This window comes from Ovis canadensis, chromosome 8 (assembly GCF_042477335.2).
Source record: "Ovis canadensis isolate MfBH-ARS-UI-01 breed Bighorn chromosome 8, ARS-UI_OviCan_v2, whole genome shotgun sequence".
In the NCBI taxonomy this organism is placed as follows: domain Eukaryota; kingdom Metazoa; phylum Chordata; class Mammalia; order Artiodactyla; family Bovidae; genus Ovis; species Ovis canadensis.
In genome coordinates, this window is record NC_091252.1 from 37,193,979 (window position 1) to 37,217,782 (window position 23,804).

General features: G+C 41.2%; 1 protein-coding gene across 1 annotated transcript; it reads right to left on the reverse strand.

Annotated features, from left to right (window-relative positions):
• Positions 1 to 8,324: 8,324 nt before the first annotated feature.
• Positions 8,325 to 14,961, reverse strand: MFSD4B (major facilitator superfamily domain containing 4B). Its single transcript, XM_069598112.1, is given in 5 exon segments — positions 8,325 to 8,443; positions 8,445 to 9,655; positions 11,301 to 11,417; positions 12,700 to 12,868; positions 14,558 to 14,961. Coding segments are annotated over 5 exon segments (1,737 nt in total). The 5' UTR covers positions 14,741 to 14,961; the 3' UTR covers positions 8,325 to 8,386.
• Positions 14,962 to 23,804: the final 8,843 nt, after the last annotated feature.

The window sequence follows — 23,804 nt, forward strand, 5'->3', positions numbered from 1 at the left end:
AGAGCCTGGCTCTTGTCAATACTGACTGTTCCGGAACCAGTAAAACCCTTTACAGTAGGCTTTATTGATGCTTCAGCTAACAAAGACTGTCATGGCAAATCTTACTTGAAATAGTAAAGCATAAGCTCGATGCCAGCAAGGATCCCACCTGGCTTGTCCTCTGCTATATTCCCGCAGCAGATTACTGAGCACAGTAAATGCTTAGCACGCACGTGCTTAGTTGCTTCAGTCATGTCCAACTCTTTGTGACCCTATGGACCACAGCCCACCAGGCTCCTCTACCCACGGGATTCTCCAGGCAAGAATACTAGGATGGGTTGCCGTGCCCTCCTCCAGAGGATCTTCCCAACCCAGGGATCTGACCTGCATCTCTTGTATCTCCTGCATTGGCAGGCAGGCTTATCATCACTAGGGCCACCTGGGAAGCCCAAATGCTCAGTAGATACCTGCTAAATAACTAAAATGTTTAGACTTGGAAATTTTTCTGGTTCACAGAGATTAGAGCTTTAATAAGATCTCTTGCAAACTGGGAATCCTCTTTTATCTCTCTTAAGTACACATGCTACCCTATTGAGAGAGAGCTTTTGTCCTTGACAAAAATCATACAGTTCACTACCAACCTTGTCTAATAAGCTCCTCAAAAAAGATCTACCATTACTTGTGACTGTTTTTCCAATTTCAATTCAAAACATGAACCGGACCATCTGCCTAGAGCCTGACAATTTATATGCCATTCGGGCATCTGCTAGCAAATATCCAATAAACCCAGCACTACCCCAGGTACAGAGCAGACAGGGGAACTTCCTTTTTGGTTGTAACAGTGCCCGTGTCAGAGCAGCAGGGAGAGAAGTGTCAAGATGGCCACTCTCTGGATGGGGGCAACAGGCACTGACCCAAGAGAGGCCAAGTAACAGGCTAGTCAACAGCTCCTAAGGCCAGGCTCTGCCCAGAAAGGACAAGAGCAGCTACTCAAGTCAGTCAGACAGGTTTCCTCTGGAATTTGGACTAGAGATATACAGAGGATGGGCCTAAGGGAGGAGGAACAGGGAGAAGTTCCACTGACAGGCAGAGCTGCTTTGAGAAACAGGCAGAGAGCAGCCTGGCCCCAGCACTGGGCCCATTCCAGCCCATGGTTCCCTGACCACACACTATCTCTTCCAAGGCGGCCAGGGGGAGTCTCTGTGTGTTGGGAGCCACGTTAGGCATTACTGACAAAATGAAGGCACGGCCCCAGCCCCCTCTCCTCATTCCGCAGGCACGGACCTGGGATGAAGGAGTTAGCTCTTGTGATTCTGACTTCTTTTTTCCTTTCTTTGGTTGAGTTGGCTGGAAAGAATATTAAGGTGCTTAATGTTCTTGAGAGAAGCATAGAACGCACAAAGTCTTCTGCAGTTGTGCCCAGAAAATAATCTATAAAGTAACCGTTGACATTTGTTCAAGGATTTTTGCAAAGAATGTCCCAGGATGAGCATGTAGGCCGCAGCTTGAGGCCATGGGAAAGATTGTTATCTGAGACCTCTTTGTGAGGGAAATGTTTATGGCAAAAGAAGTTTGCTGAGTTTAGGGTTTAAGAATAATTAAGCATAGTTAGAAGCCTAGAGCTTAGGATACCAGGGACAAGCAGGATCTTAAAAGATAAGAAATAAACTGAGGCATGTGGTAGGCAGCCCAGACATCAGCATGCGTTACAATGTGATCACAAGAAAACACAACTCTGAGAGAATCGCTGAAGCAGGAACTGTTTGAAGGGCAACAATGAGATAACAATCTGGGTGAGGGGGAACTGAAAATGTCGAACCTCTGACCTAATGCTTTTGAAGAAGTATAAAAGAGAACCTAATGCTTGAAATAAACATGTAGTCCCGTACCTTGAGTCAGAGGCTACACCATTTCCCGCCGACACCGCTCATCCCTTCAGGCTGATCCCCCAGCTGCTGGAGCGGGACTCCGGCAAGCTCTGGAATTTGGACGAGAGATATACAGAGGATGGGCCTAAGGGAGGAGGATCAGGGAGAAGTTCCACTGACAGGCAGAGCTGCTTTGAGAAACAGGCAGAGAGCAGCCTGGCCCCAGCACCGGGCCCATTCCAGCCCATGGTTCCCTGACCACACACTGCCCCTTCAAGGTGGCCAGGGGGAGTCTCTGTGTTTCCAAAGAACATGACACGAGACCGGCCACTTAGCAGGAAACGGGGCTCCAAATCCCAAAATACATGAGAGTGACACTTGGTACTCCAACGACAGGAGAGGAAGTTTCGTTAATACTTAGTCTACAGAGCCTAGCACAAAGTAAGCTCTCAGTGCACGCTCAGTGACCGAACAAAGATTGGAAGCAGAAATAACAAAACTGTGAGGTAGATACCTGACATTCATGTTCATTTCCTCAGGGTGTGTGACACTAAGCTAATTAGCATGCACCAAAAGCCTGCCTAGAGTTTGAAGTGATACTAAGTGTTTCCCTCTTCCTAGTGGATTAGAATACTATCTAAGCAGAATAATAAAAATAAAGCACCCCTCAAAATTAAAACTAGAATCATCATATGATTCATCAATTTCACTTATGGGGATATACCTAAAAGAATGAAAAGCAGAGACTAGAGGACTTACTGTATAGCACAGGGAACTAAATATTTCATAATAATCTACACGGGAAAAAGTCTAAAAAGAACACAGACACATGTATGTATTTATATATATCATATTTATATAATATACATACAACTGAATATGCTGTACACTTGAAACAACATTGTAAAATCAACTATACTTAAATATTTAAAAATTTAAAAAGCAGATATTTGTACATCAATGTTCATAGCAGCATTATTCACAACGGCCAAAAGGTGGAAGCAAAGCATGTATCCATCAACATATAAATAGGTAAACAAAATATGCATACAAACAGAGTATTCGTTATTTTTACAAAGTAAATTCTGACACATTTTGCAACAAGATGGACCTTGAGGATGTTACACTAAATAAAATAACCTGGTCATAAAAGGACAAATACTGTTTGTATCCACTTGTATGAGGTACTTAAGAGCGGTCAAACACTCATAGACAGAAAGTAGAATGATGGTTGTCAGGGGCTGAGAGGAGGGTGGAATTGGCGAGTTACCATTCAATGGATTTAGAGTTTCAGTTTTGCAAGATTAAAAAGGTTCTGCAGATGATCGCAGTGACTATAGCACAATAATGAGAATGCCTTTAATGCCACTGAACTGTACACTTAAAAATGGTTAAAACGATAAATTTTGTTATGCGTATTTTATCACAACTAAAAAGGACTAAAAAAAAAAAGAAAGCACCTTATTAGTCACAATAAGCTAGAAAGCCCAACCCCTTAAGCTACTCATGTCATCTTACAACTTCAAAACATTCCTCCAGGCCATCCATTAACTAACATTACCAAATGCATCAAAGGCAAGCTGCAATAATTTAAAGATCAGAAACTGAGGCATTCTGCAATTAAAAATATAAGTCAAAAGGAAGACAGGAGACAAGAATCAATAGTCACAGTGCAAGAACCTAAGGGATCCTCCTTGTTGTTGAAGAATTAAAAGAAATAAAAAGGGCAGAAATATAGGATAAGAGAAGACATAATTACAATTACCACAGGAAAACATTGGAAAATAAAGAACAGTTCTCTTTGATTGTAAAAATTCAGTGCTATACAGTTTTAAACCATTAAATATGAAACTAGTTAAACCTAAATAAAAATCCAACTCAAGTTCAACCTAGTTCAAGTGCCAACTGGCCAAAGTGCATTAAAGGAAAGAGCTTAAATATTCCTTCTGACAACCAAGTCACTAGCTTTGGTTTGCTTCTTTTATACCCAAGGAAACCAAAACCTTCTCGTGCAGATCACCAGGTCTTTCTTAAATGCCATAATTTATACTACGCCATTTGACAAGGTATCTATCACAACCTTCTGACTCCAGATAGTAGTTAATCAATCTCTAGAACAACAGGAAATAAAACATTCCTGGAAAATCTTGTGCAATGACTTGTTTGATGCTTTGTTTCTCCCATTGGACCTGTGCTATCTACACATGACAGCCACTGGCCAATGTACTGCATTCGAGGTAAGTTCCATGAAGGCAGGAAATTTCTTTTTACCAGTGTGTATCTCCCACAGGAACTACCAAACAGGAGGCATTCGATAACATGTGAAATAAATATTCAACAGCTAACGCAGCAGATGGAGAGGACTGAGGAGAACTCAGTCTTGGAATAGCATATACAAGTGGAGGGGGTTCATGGGGACTAGACTCCCAGAGATTTAGGGTCAGATTTAGAAAAGCCAAAAGAAAACAAATGAAATTCCCAAAAGAAGTAGCCAAGAATTTAAATTCCCAAAAAGTGGACCTTGCTACCCAAAGTGTGGTCGACCCATGGGCCAACAGCACCTAGGAGCTTGTTAGAAATGAAGAATCTCAGTCCCTAACCCAGTCCAACTAAATTAGAATCTGCATTTTAAGAAGCAATTCTAATGCACATTAAAGTATGAGAAGCACCAGTCTATTTTTCTCTTTCCAGACTGAGCAAGTATTCTTCACTCAGCAAGTTTGGAAAAAAAAACATTGCATACAACTACATGTAAATCGACAATAACTTTCATAAAAATTTCAATTAAAAGAACAATTGTAACAAACTTTGAAATCACACAGTAAGCTTTTCTGTATCCCTTCCCTATCACCTCTACCCCTGCTACATCCCCATACTATAAGAAAATGTCAGACACACACAGCATCTGTGGGCTCCACATACAAACATATATACACACACACACTCACAACAAAACATTACAAATACGTATTACGAACTAGGGCACCTAACACAAGGGACCCCAGAAGAATATATCTACTTTCACTAAGAATTTTATGCTCTATTTTAGTAATAATTTTTAAGTGGCAGGATTAAATGCTACATTGCTATAATAATACAAAAGTTCTGGTTATGAGAAAACTATCCTGATTATTCAATAAATCTACTTGAAACAAAATCATTTTACATGGAATCTGGGTCTCACATTTTTCAGGGGTGTGTTGATACTGTTCTTGTTCTTAATGAATTACAACTATTCAAACTAAAATCCAATCCACTAAATGTTGTATCAATATAATCTAGACATAAAATTCAAGTTGTTTCTGATACTTTATCTGGAAGAAGGAAATTTTTTTTACCCCTTTACCCTTGTCTTGGGAAACTAAGCTGACTAGAAATGTAAGAACTTTCTAGGTATTTAGGATTATGATTACTTACATTTGTCCCTTAAAAATTTTAGGTACTTCCCTAATCTTCTACCATGACCTTTTTTATACCTTCATATATAATAAAAAAAATTTTTTTTTTTGAAGATTTTTCTTTAAAAAATAACAGGGATTGAAAAATGCTCTCAAAGTCTTCTTGGACTTTACTATAAAAATACAATTAGACTGAAACTTACGAATTTCCCTCATATTAAGCTGCATTTGAACAGGTTAAAAAGTATAGTGGAAAAGAAAACAAAATAAAATCTCAAGGGAAAAAGCCTGAGTTAGGTTTACTGGCCTGGTCTATAGGGAGTTTTCCATTCCTGCACTACAGCATTCAGTGGGTTGTATCTATTATCACTTTTGGTGACTACTGAAGGATTTTTCCCCAGCTAAAGCTTTCTGGCTCCCTCGAGTGCTGCAGACACTTGAGTATAGCAGACACACCCTAAGGTGACCCCCAGTAATCAGATACATCCATATACTAGCCTCTTCCCTAGAGTTTGGACAGACTCGGAGACTTCCTTCTGGTCTACGAAATCTGGCAAAAGGGACGGGATGTCACTCCCATGATTACACAGTATAATTAAAAACCCCAGCTCAGTCGGCTCCAGTGAGATTCTCCTGCTGGCTTTGAAGAAACAAGCTGCCGTGCTTCGAAAGGATCTATGAGAGGGCCACATGGGAGGTCCCAGCAATCGAGATAGGTGCCTGCTGACAGCCAGAAAAAAAAAAAAAAAAATGGAGAGCTCAGTCTACTACCTCAAGGAACTGAATTACTGTCAAAAACCACACAGCACAGAAGGGAAGTCCAAGCTCTACAAAGCACAGCTCTTCCAACAGCCTGACTGCAGCCCATGAGATCCTGAGCAGAGAACCAACCCAGTGAAACCATGCCCAAATTCCTGACTCAAGAAAACTGTGAGGTTAAAGAAATAAAAGGTCTGTTGTTCTAAGCTGTTGAATTTGTGATACAATAATTTGTTACTCAGAAATAGAAAACCTCGGTATTGGTTACTTGAGTATCGGCAGACACTCATTTAACTAAGAACTGATTATTAGGATGAAGGCTAATTCCTGGAATTGTACTGTCTTATCTTTCCAATATGGAAATACATTATCAAACTTTAACAGTCCCTATAATCTCATATGGCCATTCACATTTTGGTTTGTGGAATTCTAATGCATTTTTTGTGGATTTCCAAGTTTTCTATCACGTTCTTATTCCCTTCTTTCCCTGAGTTGCACTTTTACCCCTTAAATGTCGATGCCACAGGTTGAATCCCTATTCTGGCAAGCCACCCAGATGCCAAATAGTTGCTACTGCCTACATTCCAACAACCTGAGAAAGGGCAGTAAGTGGAGCAGACCTCATCTCCAAGTTCTAGCTAAGAGAAAAGGACAGAATAGAGAGAGCAAGAAGAATAGGCTTTTCACTGTTAATTTCTCCACCAGCCCTCTCCAAAACTGTCAGATTGTTAAAATGAACCAATAATGGACAGTGGTAGAGAAAGGTACTATTTTCCACTTACGAAAAAACAAAGGCAAATTTACAGAAATTAGTTAAAAAGCAGACCTACTGCAACCAAGTAGAAATTAGGTATTATTCAGCACAAAATGTGCTAAGAAGAAGTGAGCGAAATCTGTCATCAATGCCAGTCATTTATCAAAGGATACCCCACGCCAGATTTGCCATGCTCACGATCCCTCTTAGGCCCCCAAGCCACATTCAAATCATTACTTTGATTTCCCAGATATTTCAAACTCAGGAAAGAGGCGGTCCAGAGGCCTGACACAGGTATTTCAATCGCTGGAAAAGATGGTGTCTCATGGTAAATTAAATTAGCAGTCTAATTTACAGTGCTTCCAACGTGACTACCAACTAGACTCAATAAGGAGTAACTCCTGGAACAGCAGACTCATTCCCAGATTGTCACTGAGGGAAGCAAAGGACCACAAGAGACCCGGTTCACAGCCGTACTACTAACATAGCAACTCTGAAACAGCTTTAAAAACTGCAACAAGGCATCTCCAAATCCTGTGTGAACACAGAGAAAATGAGCATATAAAAATAACTTCTCTTAAAATGTCTGTAAAAATAGTACAATATCCATCATTGAATGAATCACTGTGTTCACTGAAATTAAGACACTGATTGTTAAAACGCAACATTACTTTATAGAAGTATATGGGAAAAACTCAATTTTGTCACATTAAATGATCACTGATTTTAACACATACTTTGATTTCAGAGATGTTAAAAATGTGAAAAAAAGGTGCATCTCAGAATCAATGATATACAGTGCTAAAAATGTATTCCTCAGAATTATTCAAATAGCGTAATACTGAGTCTCTTAAATTGACGTTATTCTTAATCAGTAGCACATTCTTAAAGCTATTTATTTTTTTTTCACTTCTGATTTGAAATGACGAATGTAGTGGCACTTATGTTCATTTCTGACAGACATCTTGCACAAACTGTAAAAATGAGGGATTCCCATTTGAAAGTCATCTCACTTTCATTAGAGACCCAGACCAGGAGATGAGATAAACAAGGCCTACATAAGTCAGATGACTGAGTACAGGGCCAGACTAGGAAGCAGCATTGGAGGTTTGAAGCCAGGTCTCTAGGACCTGTTCTCTGCTCTCTTCATAAAAATCTGAAAACATCAGTAATTACCATTTTTAATCCAACACTACAGAGTAAAACAATTAATAGAAATCTCTGTCCATTTTCAAAGATGTCTCTTTATGAAATGATTCTCAACTTCCCTGGCAGAATACTGATGACGGAGAATTTGTTTGGCTAACCGATTCAACTACTGAATGGTTCTGCTTTATCTGAATGGCACACCCAACTTCTCAAAAACAAATGCCTTCTCTGCATGCTCTGAGGAAGGGTGAAAGCCATAAAATATTACCTAATCAGTCAAATGCCACCAAACACTAGCCTTACAACAGGATCCTGCTGTATGAGATCACTGGTTCTTTGCGAAAGGCTCTGGGCATTACAGAACATTTCAAAACTTTTTAGCATTTGCTATACTCAGAGCTAGAAATTGTGATCCTCAAAGCTTGTTGCAAATATGTTATGCTTTGCTCTGACTGGCGAACTGGTGACTATTTGAGGAGTCAGCAAATAATCCATCCTCTCAACACATTAGTCCCTTTTGTCCTGGTTTCTTGCAAGGTAATTCACAGGGGAGTTGCCAGTATTAACTGGAGAGGATTCAAACATTAACACATTTGAGTAGGAATGGTTAGGAACTTCAGCTGTAGGCTCCATCAAAATATTTCTAGATGTCTCTATTACAGAATTCCTCATTGTATCATTCATTTCAATCACTTCAAAGTCCATTTCGTTCCATTTTTCTGCATCATCTTCTTCATTCTCTTCCTCATAGTCATTGAGCCCAGAGGTAGAAAGCAGAGCTTTCTGGTCCTCACTTTTCCTGTGTTCTTTTCGCTGACGATCAAGCGGCAAGGTGGCTAATTTGTACAGCACAGGAAATAAAACAGCAGTGGCTACTGATGACCCCAAAGAGGTGTACAAAACTACAGGCAAATCAGGGTATTTGCCTTGAAGAATTCCAATTACTGCAGGAATAGCCATTTCTCCCAGGGCGGCACCGACTACAAAAAATGCTGCAGCTTTCCCATGGATGGTCGTGTACTGCTCAATCCAAGATACTCCACTGGGGAACGTGGTTGCCATTGAGGCCCCATACACTGAAGTTGCTATCCAGAGACAAACTGGGCTCTTGTTGAAAAGGACCAGAAATAAAGATGAAGTCAGGCTGCCAATGTTGCTCAACACAATCATGGTTCCAGGTTGTAAACATGTAGCAAAAAAGATCGCCATGCCCCGGCAGGCTGCAAAGGTCCCCCAGAAGATGGAGTTCAACCCGGCTGCTTCACTTTCTTTCATGCCAGCATGGGTGGTTGCAAATGAGAAAACGTAAGAGCCATATGTTACCTCAGCTCCAACATAAAAAAAGAAGAACAGGAAAAGGAGACAGAGAAGGGTATTGTGGTATTTGGCTCTTCGAAACCTCTGAGCAGATGCTCTTGCTTTTTCTTGCTTTGAGCTTTTCTTTAAAAACAGAGCGAAAAAAAAGAGAGCAACTACAAAAATATAAGCACCGATAACAGCGTAAGCCCACAGTAAATTCATATCATCAGGTATTCCAAATAGAGTTTCTGAGTCAGCTTCAGGTGACTGGTTGAAGGCAGATTGGTTAAAGTCAGCCTCTGTGTGGTTTTCAGCAGACACCGTCGTGCCCAATGCCAATTTAGCCAGCAGTGGAGCCAAAAAGGCACCTAGGGCAAAACTGAAGTGTAAGGCCTGCATGTGCGGGGCTCCTTTGTCCCCCCAAATGGCCAAGATTAGGACGTTACCACCTATCAATGAAAGATGGAGAATGATTTAATTATAGTAACTTGACAAAAAACAAAACAGTTCATTACTATCAGAAAGAAATATTCTACATGGCACAAGAATTATAATATTCTAAGTTATCAACTATGGCAACTAAGTCAATTCTACGATTAGTCCTTATGACTAAGTCAACTCTAACTCACCAACACTACCAAGAAACTCTGAGCACTAGAACCTCGCACACTCACAAATGGAATTCTGTAGTCTAGTAAAGCCTATCTCCTAGAGCTAAGTACATTAGCCCAAGGCTTTTTACAATGCAGTTCCAATACCAGCTTTGAATACTTTGGCCACCTGATGTGAACAGCCAGCTCATCAGAAAAGACTCTGATGCTGGGGAAGACTGAAGGCAAAAGGAGAAAAGTGCGGCAGAGGATGAGAGGGTTAGATAGCATCACCAACTCAACGGACATGAATTTGAGCAAACTCCGGGAGATAGTGGAGGGCAGAGGAGCCTGGTGTGCTGCAATCCACGGTGTCACAAAGAGGTGGACACAACTTAGAAACTGAACAACAATAATACCAGGCACAGGAGGGGTGGGGGTAGGGAAGGATATTTTTATTTACTTACTTCTAAATATTTTAAATATATATTACCATCAGATAGTAGCCAAATAACCAAATTTTTCTATACTGGAAATCAGTAGTCACTTGAGGAAAAATTATTTATGTATATAGCAGACGCAAAACCCATATTCAGAAGCCTGCCCACGACAGGATTCTGCCCGTTACAAGAGCAAGTAACAAGGATGCCTTCTAACGCCTGTGGTCGCACTGTCTAGGCGTCTGCAGGGTGAAGACGAGAAGCACAAGGTGTGATATTTTTTTTCTTTCTTTTTAATAGATTTGCACATAAACATACAATTCTATCCTGTAATTTCACAACTAAATTAAGCCCAAAGTAAAAAATAGTTCTCCAACCTATCAAATACCAAGGAAGAGGCGGAGAAAGTTGGCTTTAGGGATGAACGAATGTCACATACATTATTCAGGACATTTTAAAAAATGAAGACACACGAGGGCAGCAACTTTTGAGAGAAAAGGGAAATAATACACAACACAGGTTTCTTAGTTTGAAAGGCAGAGTGCATTTTAAGTTGGGAGAGCTGCTTCTATGTTTCCTCAGCCATATAATGGTTCCAAACCTGGTTTCATCTATTTATTCATCAATTCTTGCCACATTACAATGATAAAGACCTAGGCTGACTGAAAGCCTGCTCATCTGCACTGTAATCACCCACACTGGGGCCCCTCTCCTCTTTGGATACTGTAAATCAACAAACTCTCAAAGAACAAAACCCTCTGAATTCACTACGGGCACTCTACCTAGCAAGAAGGGTGGTACTGACTGGGAGACCCCATGAAAAACACAGTAGGTCAGTGTCATTTTAGGGGACAGTGCAAGTGACAATTTAATACCATCTGCTCTTTTTCTAGGGCTTCCCTGGTGGTGCAGAGGTTAAACATCTGCCTGCAAAGTGGGAGACCTGGGTTCGATCCCTGGGTCGGAAAGATCCCCTGGAGAAGGAAATGGCAACCCACTGGAGAATCCCATTTTTCTAGTAGAAAGATGCTACTCCCAGAGATGATAATGAAGGGCTCACTAACCTGTATCCAGAATGCCAATTGAAACACCGAAGGTAGACATCATGACGATCAGTAACACTGCGGTCTTACAAAATGGAACAAGATAAAGACCAACTGTAGTAGCGAACATTGACACCCCTGAGAAGAAAGGTCAAAGTCAGCTATGAAAAACACTATTTATGGCAAAGGGTTATAGATGAAGTTAACATCATAAAAACTCTCAAAAATGCAAAACAGGTCAAATTAAAGTTGAGTAATGAATAGAGGAAAGGTTCCGCTTCTATGAAGTTATTTCATTTAAAAGCTTCTATCATCTTTATGAACTATAAAGTTTAAGCTAGTCTAATATAAATACACTTCTAGTACTGCTAATAATCAAAACATAAATTATACCACAAGGCAAAATTTTATAGCCAGATAGCTCAAAAATTATTTATTTTTTAACAACCTAAAGAGATTTTTAGATAAAGGTAAACAATTAAATGCAATTACTATAGTAGTTTGTAGTAGAAATGTATTAAACAGTGGCACTAGTGGTAAAGAATCTGCCTGCCAATGCAGGAGACACAAGTTCAATCCATGGATCAGGAAGATTCCCTGGAGTAGGAAATAGCACCCCACTCCAGTATTCTTGCCAAGAAAATTCCATGGAGAGAGGAGCCTGGCAGGCTACAATCCATGGCAAGCACATAGAGGCAGACACAACTCATCAACTGAGCATGCAGCATAAACAGATTTGTTTGAAGACTAGGGAGGGAAATGTAAGAAATACATTCTTTCAACCAACTATGGAGATCAGAGGGATTATTTACTCATTCGTCAACAAGAGTAATTATCTCCTTATTTCCAAAGCAGTTTTGCCACATTCACCCAGATTTTCTCTAACATGTCAATTTATCCCCAAAAGAGTAAGTTAAAAGCTTTGCTATCTATTTTGAGTGAGGTGGAGAGGCTTGAGTTGATCATTCACAAGCAGCAGCTGGGACAAAAATTTAGCATTCATCATTTCACCCACAATCCCCTCCCACCTTTGTTCTCAGCCCAGTGTCTAGTCTGGGCAGGTCTGAGGAGTTTATTCTCATCTATGGCCCCAGAAGATCTGCCCTAAACAATGACAAACAAGAGCTCTTTAAACAACTGGCATGTGATCCAGCAGTGGTATCTAGACCGCAGTGAAGGTCAGGAGGGCTAAGGATCGCTAACACACTAGTACTCATCTAAATTTCCAGAGGCATCCAGCCCAGATTCCAAGCAACTGCCAAGATGAGAGCGGGCAGCAGAGGAACCTGGCTTTCAGTGAGGATGTCTAAACACTACTTTTAAGCTGTCAACCATTCTGCAAGCCAGTATGTTTCCTATTTTAAAGCAAACTGTAAATTCCTTGAAAGTCTCAAAGAAGCTGAAACTGTCGTTTACTCACCCAAAAGGAGAAAATGATTCATACTGTCGAAAAGAACTCCACCAATCACAGAGCCACCCAGGTATCCAAAGGCACGGCCCACAAAAATCAGAGAAAGACTGCTGATGTTGCGGTTCACATTCGTTGCCAAGTCTTGAAACGTGGGTCCCAGTATAGCAACACTCATTCCCTAAAATTCAAAAAGACAGAAGTTTTTATTTACAATCAATAAAATAATGTCTATGTATGTGGTAGCTTTTTTCACTATTAAAAAGGGAGGAGGGGACTTCAACAGACGGTACGAGATTAAGTCCCACAGTTAAATTCATAATGAACCTACTAATAGTACTACTAGAGCTACAGACTATTTCTGGTGTGTCAAATCCTATGGTTTTTCTCATCCTGACAACTCTCAAATTGAACTTTAAAAAAATTAAGTCTTTTAGCTTTTTGGTGCAATTCGGCTTCCTTTTTGAACAATACCAGAAAAGACTACAGTATTTCTATTGACAGTAAAATGTAACATTAAAAAACGTTTTTGAAAGTTTTAAGTAGTCTGAAACACATTGCATGCACAAATAACACAAGAATTGTGACGCTAAAAATTTAAGTTTTCAAGCCATCAAAATAGTATCCCATTTTTGATGCTGGTAAAACAGCAGAACTGCTGGATGTACATAGGGTCATTCTTTAAAATTATACATATAAAACATGAAGAGAGAAACAATTTGAACGTTTCCCAATCTAAACTTTCCTTCAAAGAAAACCAAAGCCTCAGGGGTACCGTCTGTAAGGCTTTCTTAGACAATATTACATACACCTGCATGCACCGGATTTAAAAACGAAATTTTATTCAAAGACTTGCAATTTTAGCAAAAATTAGGGGCTGCATTTGGCTTTCACAGGAAATTCCTTGGACACTTAAAAAAATGTTTCCAATCGGTCTACATTTCAAGAATAAGGGCTTCTAATTGCACGACTCTGCCCTAAACGCTTGGATGTAGCCCCTCCCAGGACGCGGGCACAGGCACAGAGTTAGCGACTAATACATGAACGGAAGGCAGTGCCCCCGCTGTAACCAAATTAGTCCCACCTGCAACTTATTTAACAGGACGAGGAACGGCGTTTGCATTGACTTTTCTTCGAATACAAATACTCTAAGAATCAACTGTACCTCAGGGAAAGATAGTAAGTGGCCAGAAGTGACAGCTCAGAGAACTCACCCTCCCAACTCCCCAAGACCCCAATATTTAAGACAAGCTACTAAGGGAAGTTTTCTGGAATAAAGTAACCGCCTTATTCCAGAAAACGACGGCCAAGACGTTTGGCAAAAGGCTAAACTAGCCTTGCACTTTGTTCTGGGAAAAACATTCAAGGATCAGAAAATTTGTTTTACATAAGATTATAGGCAGACTAGGAAACATTCCTGGCTCAACCACTTAACCGGCTGTGTGGTCCGAAAAAGTCACTCTTCCTGTCTGGGTCTATTTTCCCATATGCAAGAATAAGGGGTCAATTCAGTCAAACGAAGACAAGAACCCAATAAAGCAGCTTTGTGCAATAATTTGGGGGTTGGGTGAGCGGCTATAGACCTGGCGACCCCTCTTGCATTCTCCTGACCCCACAGAGGAGAGGTAGAAAGGTTTGCTGGAACTGGATGACATTATATATTACGAAAATCTATTTTACACTTGACAATATTTCTCGAAAAATCGCAATTGTGCCCATTTTACAGACTGCAAAACTGAGGCTCGGGCAGATGGATGAGCCCAAGGTCACGGAGTCTGCAAGCGGCGGAGACAAGAGCACAGAAGGCCGCGTTCTCTGCAGAACGTCTGCCCTCGTCTCGGTTTGGGAGGGTTCCAGCCCCGGCTCTCACCAGCCCCAGGAAGGCGGCACACAGGAGGACGGTGATGAACCAGCGCAGCATGCTGTCTGCCCGGCCGCTCCGCCGGGAACCCACCACTGCCTCCGGCTCATTGTCCGCCGGGGCCTCGGCCTGGAGAAGCCGCTGCCCGGCAGCCGGGGCCCCGGCCCCACAGGGTTCCAGTTCCAGCTCCATCGTGGCGGCTCCCGAGCAGCGGTCTCGCTACCGCTCGGCTTCTCAGCGGAGCCTCGGGAACTCGGCACCCTGCCCCGGCCTCGTGCCTCCAGAGCCTGCGGTCCCGGCTGGCGCCACCTCCCCGGGGGTGGCCCTAGTCCGGGCGGAGGAGTCGAACTTCGAGACGCGCCGGCCGCCGCAGGCTGCGGCCGCGCGCCCTCCCTCACGCAGGGCGCCTGCGCAGATCACGTGGCGGAAATGTGGCCTCTCGCCAACCGCGGCCTCTCCCCAAACCGGAAGTTAATGTGGTTGCCCAGGAGACCCGACGTCTCTCTCAGGCCTCCGCATCACACTTAGCTGAGCCCACAGAGGCCCTGCAGGCGGGCGCCCCGTGGCGGAGCGAGCTGAAGCTGCAGCTTGGGACGAGTTAGGAGGTAAGATGCAGCCGAGCCGTCACGAGGAATTGCTGGCCGAGAAACGCAAGGTATGGCTTCGCGCCCGCTCCCTGGGTCTCCTCGTGGGGCGGGCGGGTGGGGCCAAGGGAACCCCCAAGATCTCTCTGTTATGCAAGTTTACAAAAGTTCTGCCCTAGTTCCTTTGAGTTCTGTCGTTCACCTGTCACTCTACATTTGTTGAGCCAGTATGTAAACTTCACGTGTATGATCTCAATTGATCCTCTTAACAACACTCTAAATTCCATATTATCCTGGTTTTACAGATAGGAGGGTGGAGTCATAGTAACAACTTGCCCAAGGTCAGTGAGCGAATCAGTGGCTGTTCATAAACAGTGTAATACTAGCTCAAAAAAGAAATCTGGAGCCAAAGCTGCGGTTTCCAGCACACTCTCGCCCCAATCTCTACAAATATTTCCACTGTTGTAAGGAAGTGGAGCAGGGCGTCGATTTGCAGAATCCCCGAATTAAGACGCAGGTTCCATCCCTGGGTTGAGTAGATCCCCTGGAGTAGGAATTGGCAACCCACTCCAGTATTCTTGCCTGGAAAGTTCCATGGACAGAGAAGCCTGGCCGGCTGCACCCCTTGGGAGACGACTGAGCATTAAGCACTGAACTGGATAAGATTATACCAGCGGAAAAGGAAAAACTTTATATTCTGTATCCCACTTTAGTTTTTTGTCTCCTTTTGCTCCTTGACCAGACAGACCAAAAGTGTATTTCTCTTTGTTGTCTATCTGGAGTATTCTTTTCCACCTAATTAATCATTAGCTCATCCACGGTAGGCTCCCAATTATACCACACCTGAGTGTCATCATTTCCCTTGCAGCCCAGCTTCATCGATTTGGTCATTAAGTACTTTCCCCATGTACATCAGAAAGTACAGGTGCTATGACTTAAGAGAACCCGTTTTAGATTTCAGAGTCAGGGAATATGTCTCTAAGTTTCATGGGGTTGAAACAAAAGGCATATATATATATATATATATATATATATTAAAAAGAATAAGATATGATATGGGAGAGGTAGATTAGGTCCAAATTGGTAAGGGCAAATCCAGATTGCCTCCATTTCTTTCTCTTCTCCTTCTGAGACTCTTAATGACTTATACATTAGACCTTTTGATACAGTCACAAAGGTCCTTGCTGCTCATGTTCCTTTTTTTTTCCCTAGCCATTGTTTCCACCTCGGCTCTTGAGTTTTGGAGAAGGCAATGGCAACCCACTCCAGTACTCTTGCCTGGAAACTCCCATGGACGGAGGAGCCTGGTGGGCTGCAGTCCGTGGGGTCACTAAGGGTCAGACAGGACTGAGCGACTTCACTTTCACTTTCATGCATTGGAGAAGGAAATGACAGCCCACTCCAGTGTTCTTGCATGGAGAATCCCAGGGACGGGGGAGCGTGGTGGGCTGCCATCTATGGGGTCGCACAGAGTTGGACACAACTGAAGCAACTTAGCGGCAGCACCTCTTGAGTTTAGATAAGCACTGTTGATTTCTTTATCTTCAAGTATGTTGCACCCATCCAGTGAATTTATTTCAGTTATTGTACTTTTCAGTTCAAAATTTCCACCTGGTTCTTTTTCATAGTTTCTTTTTCTCTGCTAAAGATGCCTATCTTTACATTCATCTTTACCTCCTGGAGCATATAATAGCTGCTTTAGAGTGTTTGAAAAATTCTAGCAACTGTGTTATCTCAGAGTTGTGTCTATTGCTTGTCATTTTCCCCTTGGAATTTGGTCACGTTTTCCTAGATTTTTTGTATGACAGGTAATTTTGTATTGTATCCTGGACATATGTCAGTTACACTGTGCAGACTCTGGGTCCTGTTAAAATCCTCTGGAGAATGTTTCTTTAAGCAGGCCATCAACCTGGTTAAGTTCAGGCTGTAAGTTTCCTATAGCCTTCTGTGGGTGACGGTGCCAATCTCAGTTCAGTTGTCAAAGTCCGTGCTGTGCTGCTCTGGGCCAGTCCTGAACATGCAGCATTCCCGGGATCATCTGAGACTTGGGCAGTGGTTTACCTCTCAGACCAGTCGTCAGAACTGTTGCTGTGCTGCTTGGGGCCTCTCACATGCACAGGGGCAAACCGAAGGGGCTTAGATGGTTCATACACCAAATTTTAGGGGTCACCTTTTCTAGCTCTCCCTTCCTCCCCTCCCCACTCACTTTCCAGTCCACAGAGTCTCCATTTCTCAGTTCGTTGGACCAGAAAGATGGGGTTTCCATCAGAGTTTTAGCTAGTCAGAACACAGCTACAAGAAAAAAGAGGCAGGGAAAGCCAGGCAGTTCATTGCCTTGCAGGTTTCTTTTCTCTAAGTCTCAATTCCCCGCTCCTTTGTTGACTTTTCACAGTCCTCAAGTACTTTCTGTCTGTATTTCATCATGAGTGGAGATGGGCTGGAGCAGGCTTCGGGCGCCAGTGCTGAACCAGCACTCTGCCTCCCTGTCTTCAATCTGCAGAGTCAGCTGAGGTGTGTCACCTCCTCTAGGAAGCCTCTTCTGACCCTCCTCTTAGTCTCTGCTCTGTTTTAGTTCCCCTCTGACACATAAATAGGAAAATTCTGTGTGAAGTAGCCAGTGGCCTATTAGAATTATGCATGAGTCCATAAATACAGAATTTTCCCATTTATGTGTCAACTTCCCTTTTATACCAGGAATGCCCAAAGGAAGGTGATTATGTCTGATTTAGTCTTTAGCATAGTGCCTGGGACACAATATGTCTTCAGTAACTGTTTGTTGAATGTGGTAGACTTTTTCTGAACAGTCTAACCAAAAATCTGAAGTCCTGTGTAGCCACGCTACCCCTGAATGTTCTAAACATTCTAGCTTGTGTTACGGTTGTTTCAACACTTACTTTTAGCTCCCTAGGAGATTGTAAGTTCAGTAAGATGGAAAGTATGGACCTTACGTCTCTCTCTCCCCTGTGGCATTGTATTATATACTTTATAAATATTATGTAATTGAATTGAGGGTTGTTGTTGCTGTTGTTCAGTCACTAAGTTGTGTCTGACTCCTTGTGACCCCATGGACTGCATCACTCCAGGCTTCCCTGCATTGAGGTTCAGTAAACTAATTTTAAAGTTAAATGTTTTAATTCACCCTAATTAAACATCAAAATAATTTTTTTTTCCTCCAAGGGAAAGATCTGCTTTCTCATTCTACCCACTTCACTCCAGAAAGCAGCAGGATACTTTCTCCACTTGCCTCCAGAGGTCACTCACCACCATTTTTTAAAAAGAGGTGATTAAAATAGGACATTGCTTCATGCAGGTTTCTCTTTAGACCATTACTGAGGATAATTTTTTTTTTCATGAGACAATTCAAGAAAAATAAAAACATTGATGGGCCTTTCTTTAAATAAATATAGTTTTGATTCCCTTGGGGGAAAAATGGATATTTTACAACATCTATGACAATTTATGAAGAAAATAAATATCTGGGTCTTAGTGGCTAAATGGATTGAAGACCTAAATGTAAGACCAGAAATTATAAAACTCTTAGAGGAAAACATAGGCAGAACCCTCGGTGACATAAATCAAAGCAAGATCCTCTATGACCCACCTCCTAGAGTAACAGAAATAAAAACAAATGTAAACAAGTGGGACCTGATTAAACTTAAAAGCTTTTGCACAGTAAAGGAAATTGTAAGCAAGGTAAAAAGACAACCCTCAGAATGGGAGAAAATAATAACAAATGAAACAACTGACAAAGGATTGATTTCCAAAATATGCAATCAGCTGATACAACACAATGCCAGAAAAACAAACAACCCAATCAAAAGTGGGAAAAAAGACCTAAACACATATTTCTCCAAAGAAGACATACAGATGGCTAACAAACACATGAAAAGATGCTCACCATCACTCATTATTAGAGAAATGCAAATCAAAATCACAATAAGAAAAACACCAATACAGTATACTAACACATATATTGGAGAAGGCAATGGCACCCCACTCCAGTACTCTTGCCTGGAAAATCCTGTGGACGAAGGAGCCTGGTAAGCTGCAGTCCATGGGGTTGTGAAGAGTAGGACACGACTGAGCGACTTCACTTTCCCTTTTCACTTTCCCTGTTCACTTTCATGCATTGGAGAAGGAAATGGCAGCCCACTCCAGTGTTCTTGCCTGGAGAATCCCAGGGACGGGGGAGCCTGGTGGGCTGCCATCTATGGGGTCTCATAGAGTCGGACACGACTGAAGCGACTTAGCAGCAGCAGCAGCAGCAATAGTGGCTAGTAAGATACTACCTTGGCATATTTGTGAAATGGCAACAGGGAGGCAGATTTTTCATCTTTCAACTTAAAATTTTATTTTGGACAAGAATGAGAAATTGGATTATGATTAGGGACTATATATCACTATTAGGACCTATTTAATCTTTATTCTCAGATAAGTTTCATCAGTGCTTAAAGTGCATCATGAAAAAGTAGGTGTCATCATGACTATTTCTATCAGTACACTAAACAATCATTCTTTAACCTCATCACTAAAAGCCCAGCCTGTTAAAACCAACTCAAAGATTAACTTTCAGTAAGATAACTTTCATGTTTGTGCTATGTATTTTGAAAAGTTAGAAATAGCATTGAAAGGACCTAACATTGGTGTCTGTTTGATGGAATTAACTTATTAAAAATCAAAAGTTACTGATTCTTAATTTCTCTTTAAAAATATAAACTTAAAATTTTCTTTAGCTGGATGCGTTGTAACAGGGCTGCAGGACTCTCTGAATCTACTGTCATAATGTTCTCCTAGCCTGTGCTGATCAGATGAAATCTTTGCTGTACTGTACTATTATTAGCCAAAATCAATATATCAGGATCATAAAAACAAAGCAACCAAAAGTGAGAGTATGACTACTGTAGACTCTGCAGAGAAAAACAGGCTAACATATGCGCCACAACCACTGATCCCCGACTCGAGAGAGAGCCGCAGCTGCTAAGCCCCCATGACACACCTACCGAAGCCCAGGCTCCAGAACAAGAGAAGCTGGTGCCCCACAGCTGGAGTGGAGCCCGCACTCACCACAGTTAGAGAAAGCCCGCACACAGCAACAAAGACCCAATACAATGAAATCTTAATACTTAGTTAAAAAAAAAAAAAAACTCAATCGGCAGTAAAACCTGACCCAAGCTGATATGAGGCTGTTTATGATTTTTTATTTATTTGGTGGGAATGTGATATTAATGTTTGATTATGTATCCCATTGGGAGTATTATGTAATCAACAATATATTGCTATAGTACCTTCCCATAATTTAAAAAAAAAAAAAAACTGGATTCTGAAACGTGTAACCAAGGCTGCCAGAGAAGGGGTTATGGACCTATATTTCCTTTTTAAAGGTGATTTTACTGTTAAACATTTAGGGAAAAGCACATACTCACACATATACACATGTACACATACCATGCTACTACTTGTTGGAGCGTATAAAACCTTGAAGCACTTTCCATATAACTGTCAGCTGAAGAGTAGTTATTACTAGTCCCAGCTTACAAATAAGGAAACTAAAACCATTTAAAAGGCTTAACTATTTTGTCCAACCACTAACACAGAATATCAAACAGTATCGTCATTTGTAAGACTTCTTAAAATTTCAGGTTCTGCCTGTAGATGGTTGCAGATTCGTCTAGGGTTGCTTCATTCCTCCTTTTAACAAATGCTTAAGTGCACAGTACGTTACTGTTAACAGCAGGTACCACAGGAGTTGTAGGAGTTCTCATTTATTTTAGAGATTAACCTTTTCTCACATATATGGTTTGCAAATATTTTCTCCCATTCCGTAGGTTACCTTTTCACCCTGATTGTCGTCTTCGCTGTGCAGAAGTTTTTTACCTTGATACAGTTGCACTTGTTTATTTTTGTTCTTGTTGCCTGTACTTTTGGTGTCCTAGTCATGGAATGACTGAATTCATGGAATTCATTGACATTACCAAGACCAATGTCACGAAGCTTGCATTTTGCAATCATTTGTGTTATTCTGAAAGAAATAATGAAACTGTCATTCTGATTAGGAAAAATTTGTTATACCTTCCAGTAAATAGTAAGACAGTTTTCAAACTTTTCAGAGTGTCTTATGTCAGAAGGACGCTATTGTCTTTGCCAACTTTTCACCATGCTTCCCTGTAAAGTGGTCACATAATTTTGATGGTTTCATTGCTTCATTAGAGAAAAACATGTTAACAAAATGAGCATACAGTAACTGTTCATTTGTGGGCAAAGATATAAAAGCCAACTTGAAATATTCAATTGAATATTGGTACTTCTCTATAATTAATGAAAACTAAATAAGTATATTCTTATAGACAAATTGCTAGGAATGCCACATTATAGATACAGACTCAAGTTGTGTTAGAGAACTTGAGTACTGACTACTCAAATACCATGAGTGCCATTCCTTTGATGATTTTCCAAAATGAAGACCCACTCTTGGTAAAGTTCTAACTAAAACCAAACTTAGTGATCCCTTGAGTTACATAATAGTTTATGTTCTCAGCAAATTTGGTGTTTAATGAAACCGTGCAAAAAATTTTGTGTTTACATGTACAAGAGAGTTAGAACCTAAGCTCAGATACTTAAAAACAAGCTTTTTTCACTCAATGAATACTTAGCAGGACATTCAAAAGTTGACAGTGTGTGGGACTATGCAGCATTGTATCCAACCATATACATGCTAGGGTGTCTAGCATCTCTGACACCTGACCACTAAATGACACCCTCACAGATTTCCAGAGTACCCTCTGAGTACCATAAGGCTTCAGTTGAAAACTACTCATGTCAAATGTCAGCCTCAAAGCTTGGCAAAGAGTGTTCTCTCACAGGAGCAACAGAAGACAGTAACATTTCTATTGTACGCTATTAGGAGTCTAGATACGGTATTCTTTTACAAGAGGCCTCATAGTAAAAGTTTGTACGTGGTAAGAAACTCACGTGTGAACTACCTTTGTTCTTAAGCTTCAAAACATTTATAGACATACAGTGATCAAGGATGGTCATGGCTAGGTGGCAGAACTTCCCTTACCAATGAAAGCTACTCACTGTCTAGTATCTAAAAAAATTAGTCTGTTTAAAAACTGTGATAATGTCACCTGGGACAGGTGCCTTGAAAAAAAAGTTTCCTTCTCCTTAAGACCCATGACAACCATTCTCTATTGCCACTAGGTCCATAACAAAGATCCAATCTCAACATGATTCACAGGAACAGGTACACACTGTGATCCAGGAGGACCTAGCTTGCACATCAAAATAATTGCAATGGGTGGGTTGTCATTCCCTCATACTTCAAAAATAAATCACAGTTTACAGATTTAATGTGAAAATGAAGCTGTAAAAATTTTAAAAGAGATTTTAAAATATAGTTACATAATAAGGGTAGGCCTTATTAAACATATAAGCAATGAGAGAGTCTATAAAAGTGAAAACTTTAATTTGAAAAAAAAATGTAAAAAGACAAGCTGGGGAAACTTTTACCAATGCTTATTAGAGTCTCACATAATATAACGAAGAGTGCTCATAAACCAATAGGCTTCCCTGATAGGTCAGTTGCTAAAGAATCTGCCTGCAAGGCAGGAGATCTGGGTTTGACCCCTGGGTTGGTAAGATCCCCTGGAGAAGGGAAAGGCTATCCACTCCAATATACAGTATTGTATATACTGTATATTGTATATATATATGCAATATATATTGTATACAGTATTGTATATCCACTGTACAGTCCATGGGGTTGCAAAGAGTTGGACATGGCTGAGCGATTTTCATTCACAAACCAATAAGAAAGAGAAAAACCCCTCAATAGAAAAATAGACAATGGATAATAACATAATACACCAAAGAAACAATGCCATGGCTGAGAAGCTTATGAAAAAATATTTACACTAATTAGTCATAAAAATGCAAACGTGGACAAATACCGTATGTGTCCACTATATGAAGCACCTGGCGTGATCAACAGTGAAGAATCTGCCTGCAGTAGGGGAGACCTGGGTTTGATCCCCGAGGTGGGAAGATCCCCTGGAGGGAGGGCATGGTAACCCACTCCAGTATTCTTGCCTGGAGATTGCCCTGGACAGAGGAGCCTGGCGGGCCACAGTCCCTGAGGTCAGAAAGAGTCGGACACGACCGAGCGACTCGGCACAGCACAGCACAGCATGATCACATCCACAGAGACAGAAATAGAATGGCGGTTGACAGGGACCGAGGGGAGGCAGGGAGGGGAGTGGTGTTGAGTGGGTGCAGAGTTTCAGTTCAGGATGACTGCACATTCAGGAGATGGCTAGTAACGGTTACCCGACGGTGTGAATGAACTTAATGCCACAACACACTTTAAAATGGTTCAAATGGTAAACCGTATGTTAAGTAGATTTTATCGTAGTTGGAAAACAAACAAAAATGGACATTTACAATGAGGGTTTTTTTTTAACCTATAAACTTTTCATGTTTTAGGATTTTTAAAAATAATCCTAAAAATAATAATCATACCTAGTGTTATAAAATAATCATACCTAGTGTTACAAAGGTACAGAGAAAACACATGGTAATGCAATTCAGTAAAACAGTAAAAATCGAAAGTACTTGTCCTTCCACCTAGAAATCCCACTACTAGGAATCCAGCCTAAAGGAAATAAAGATGAGCA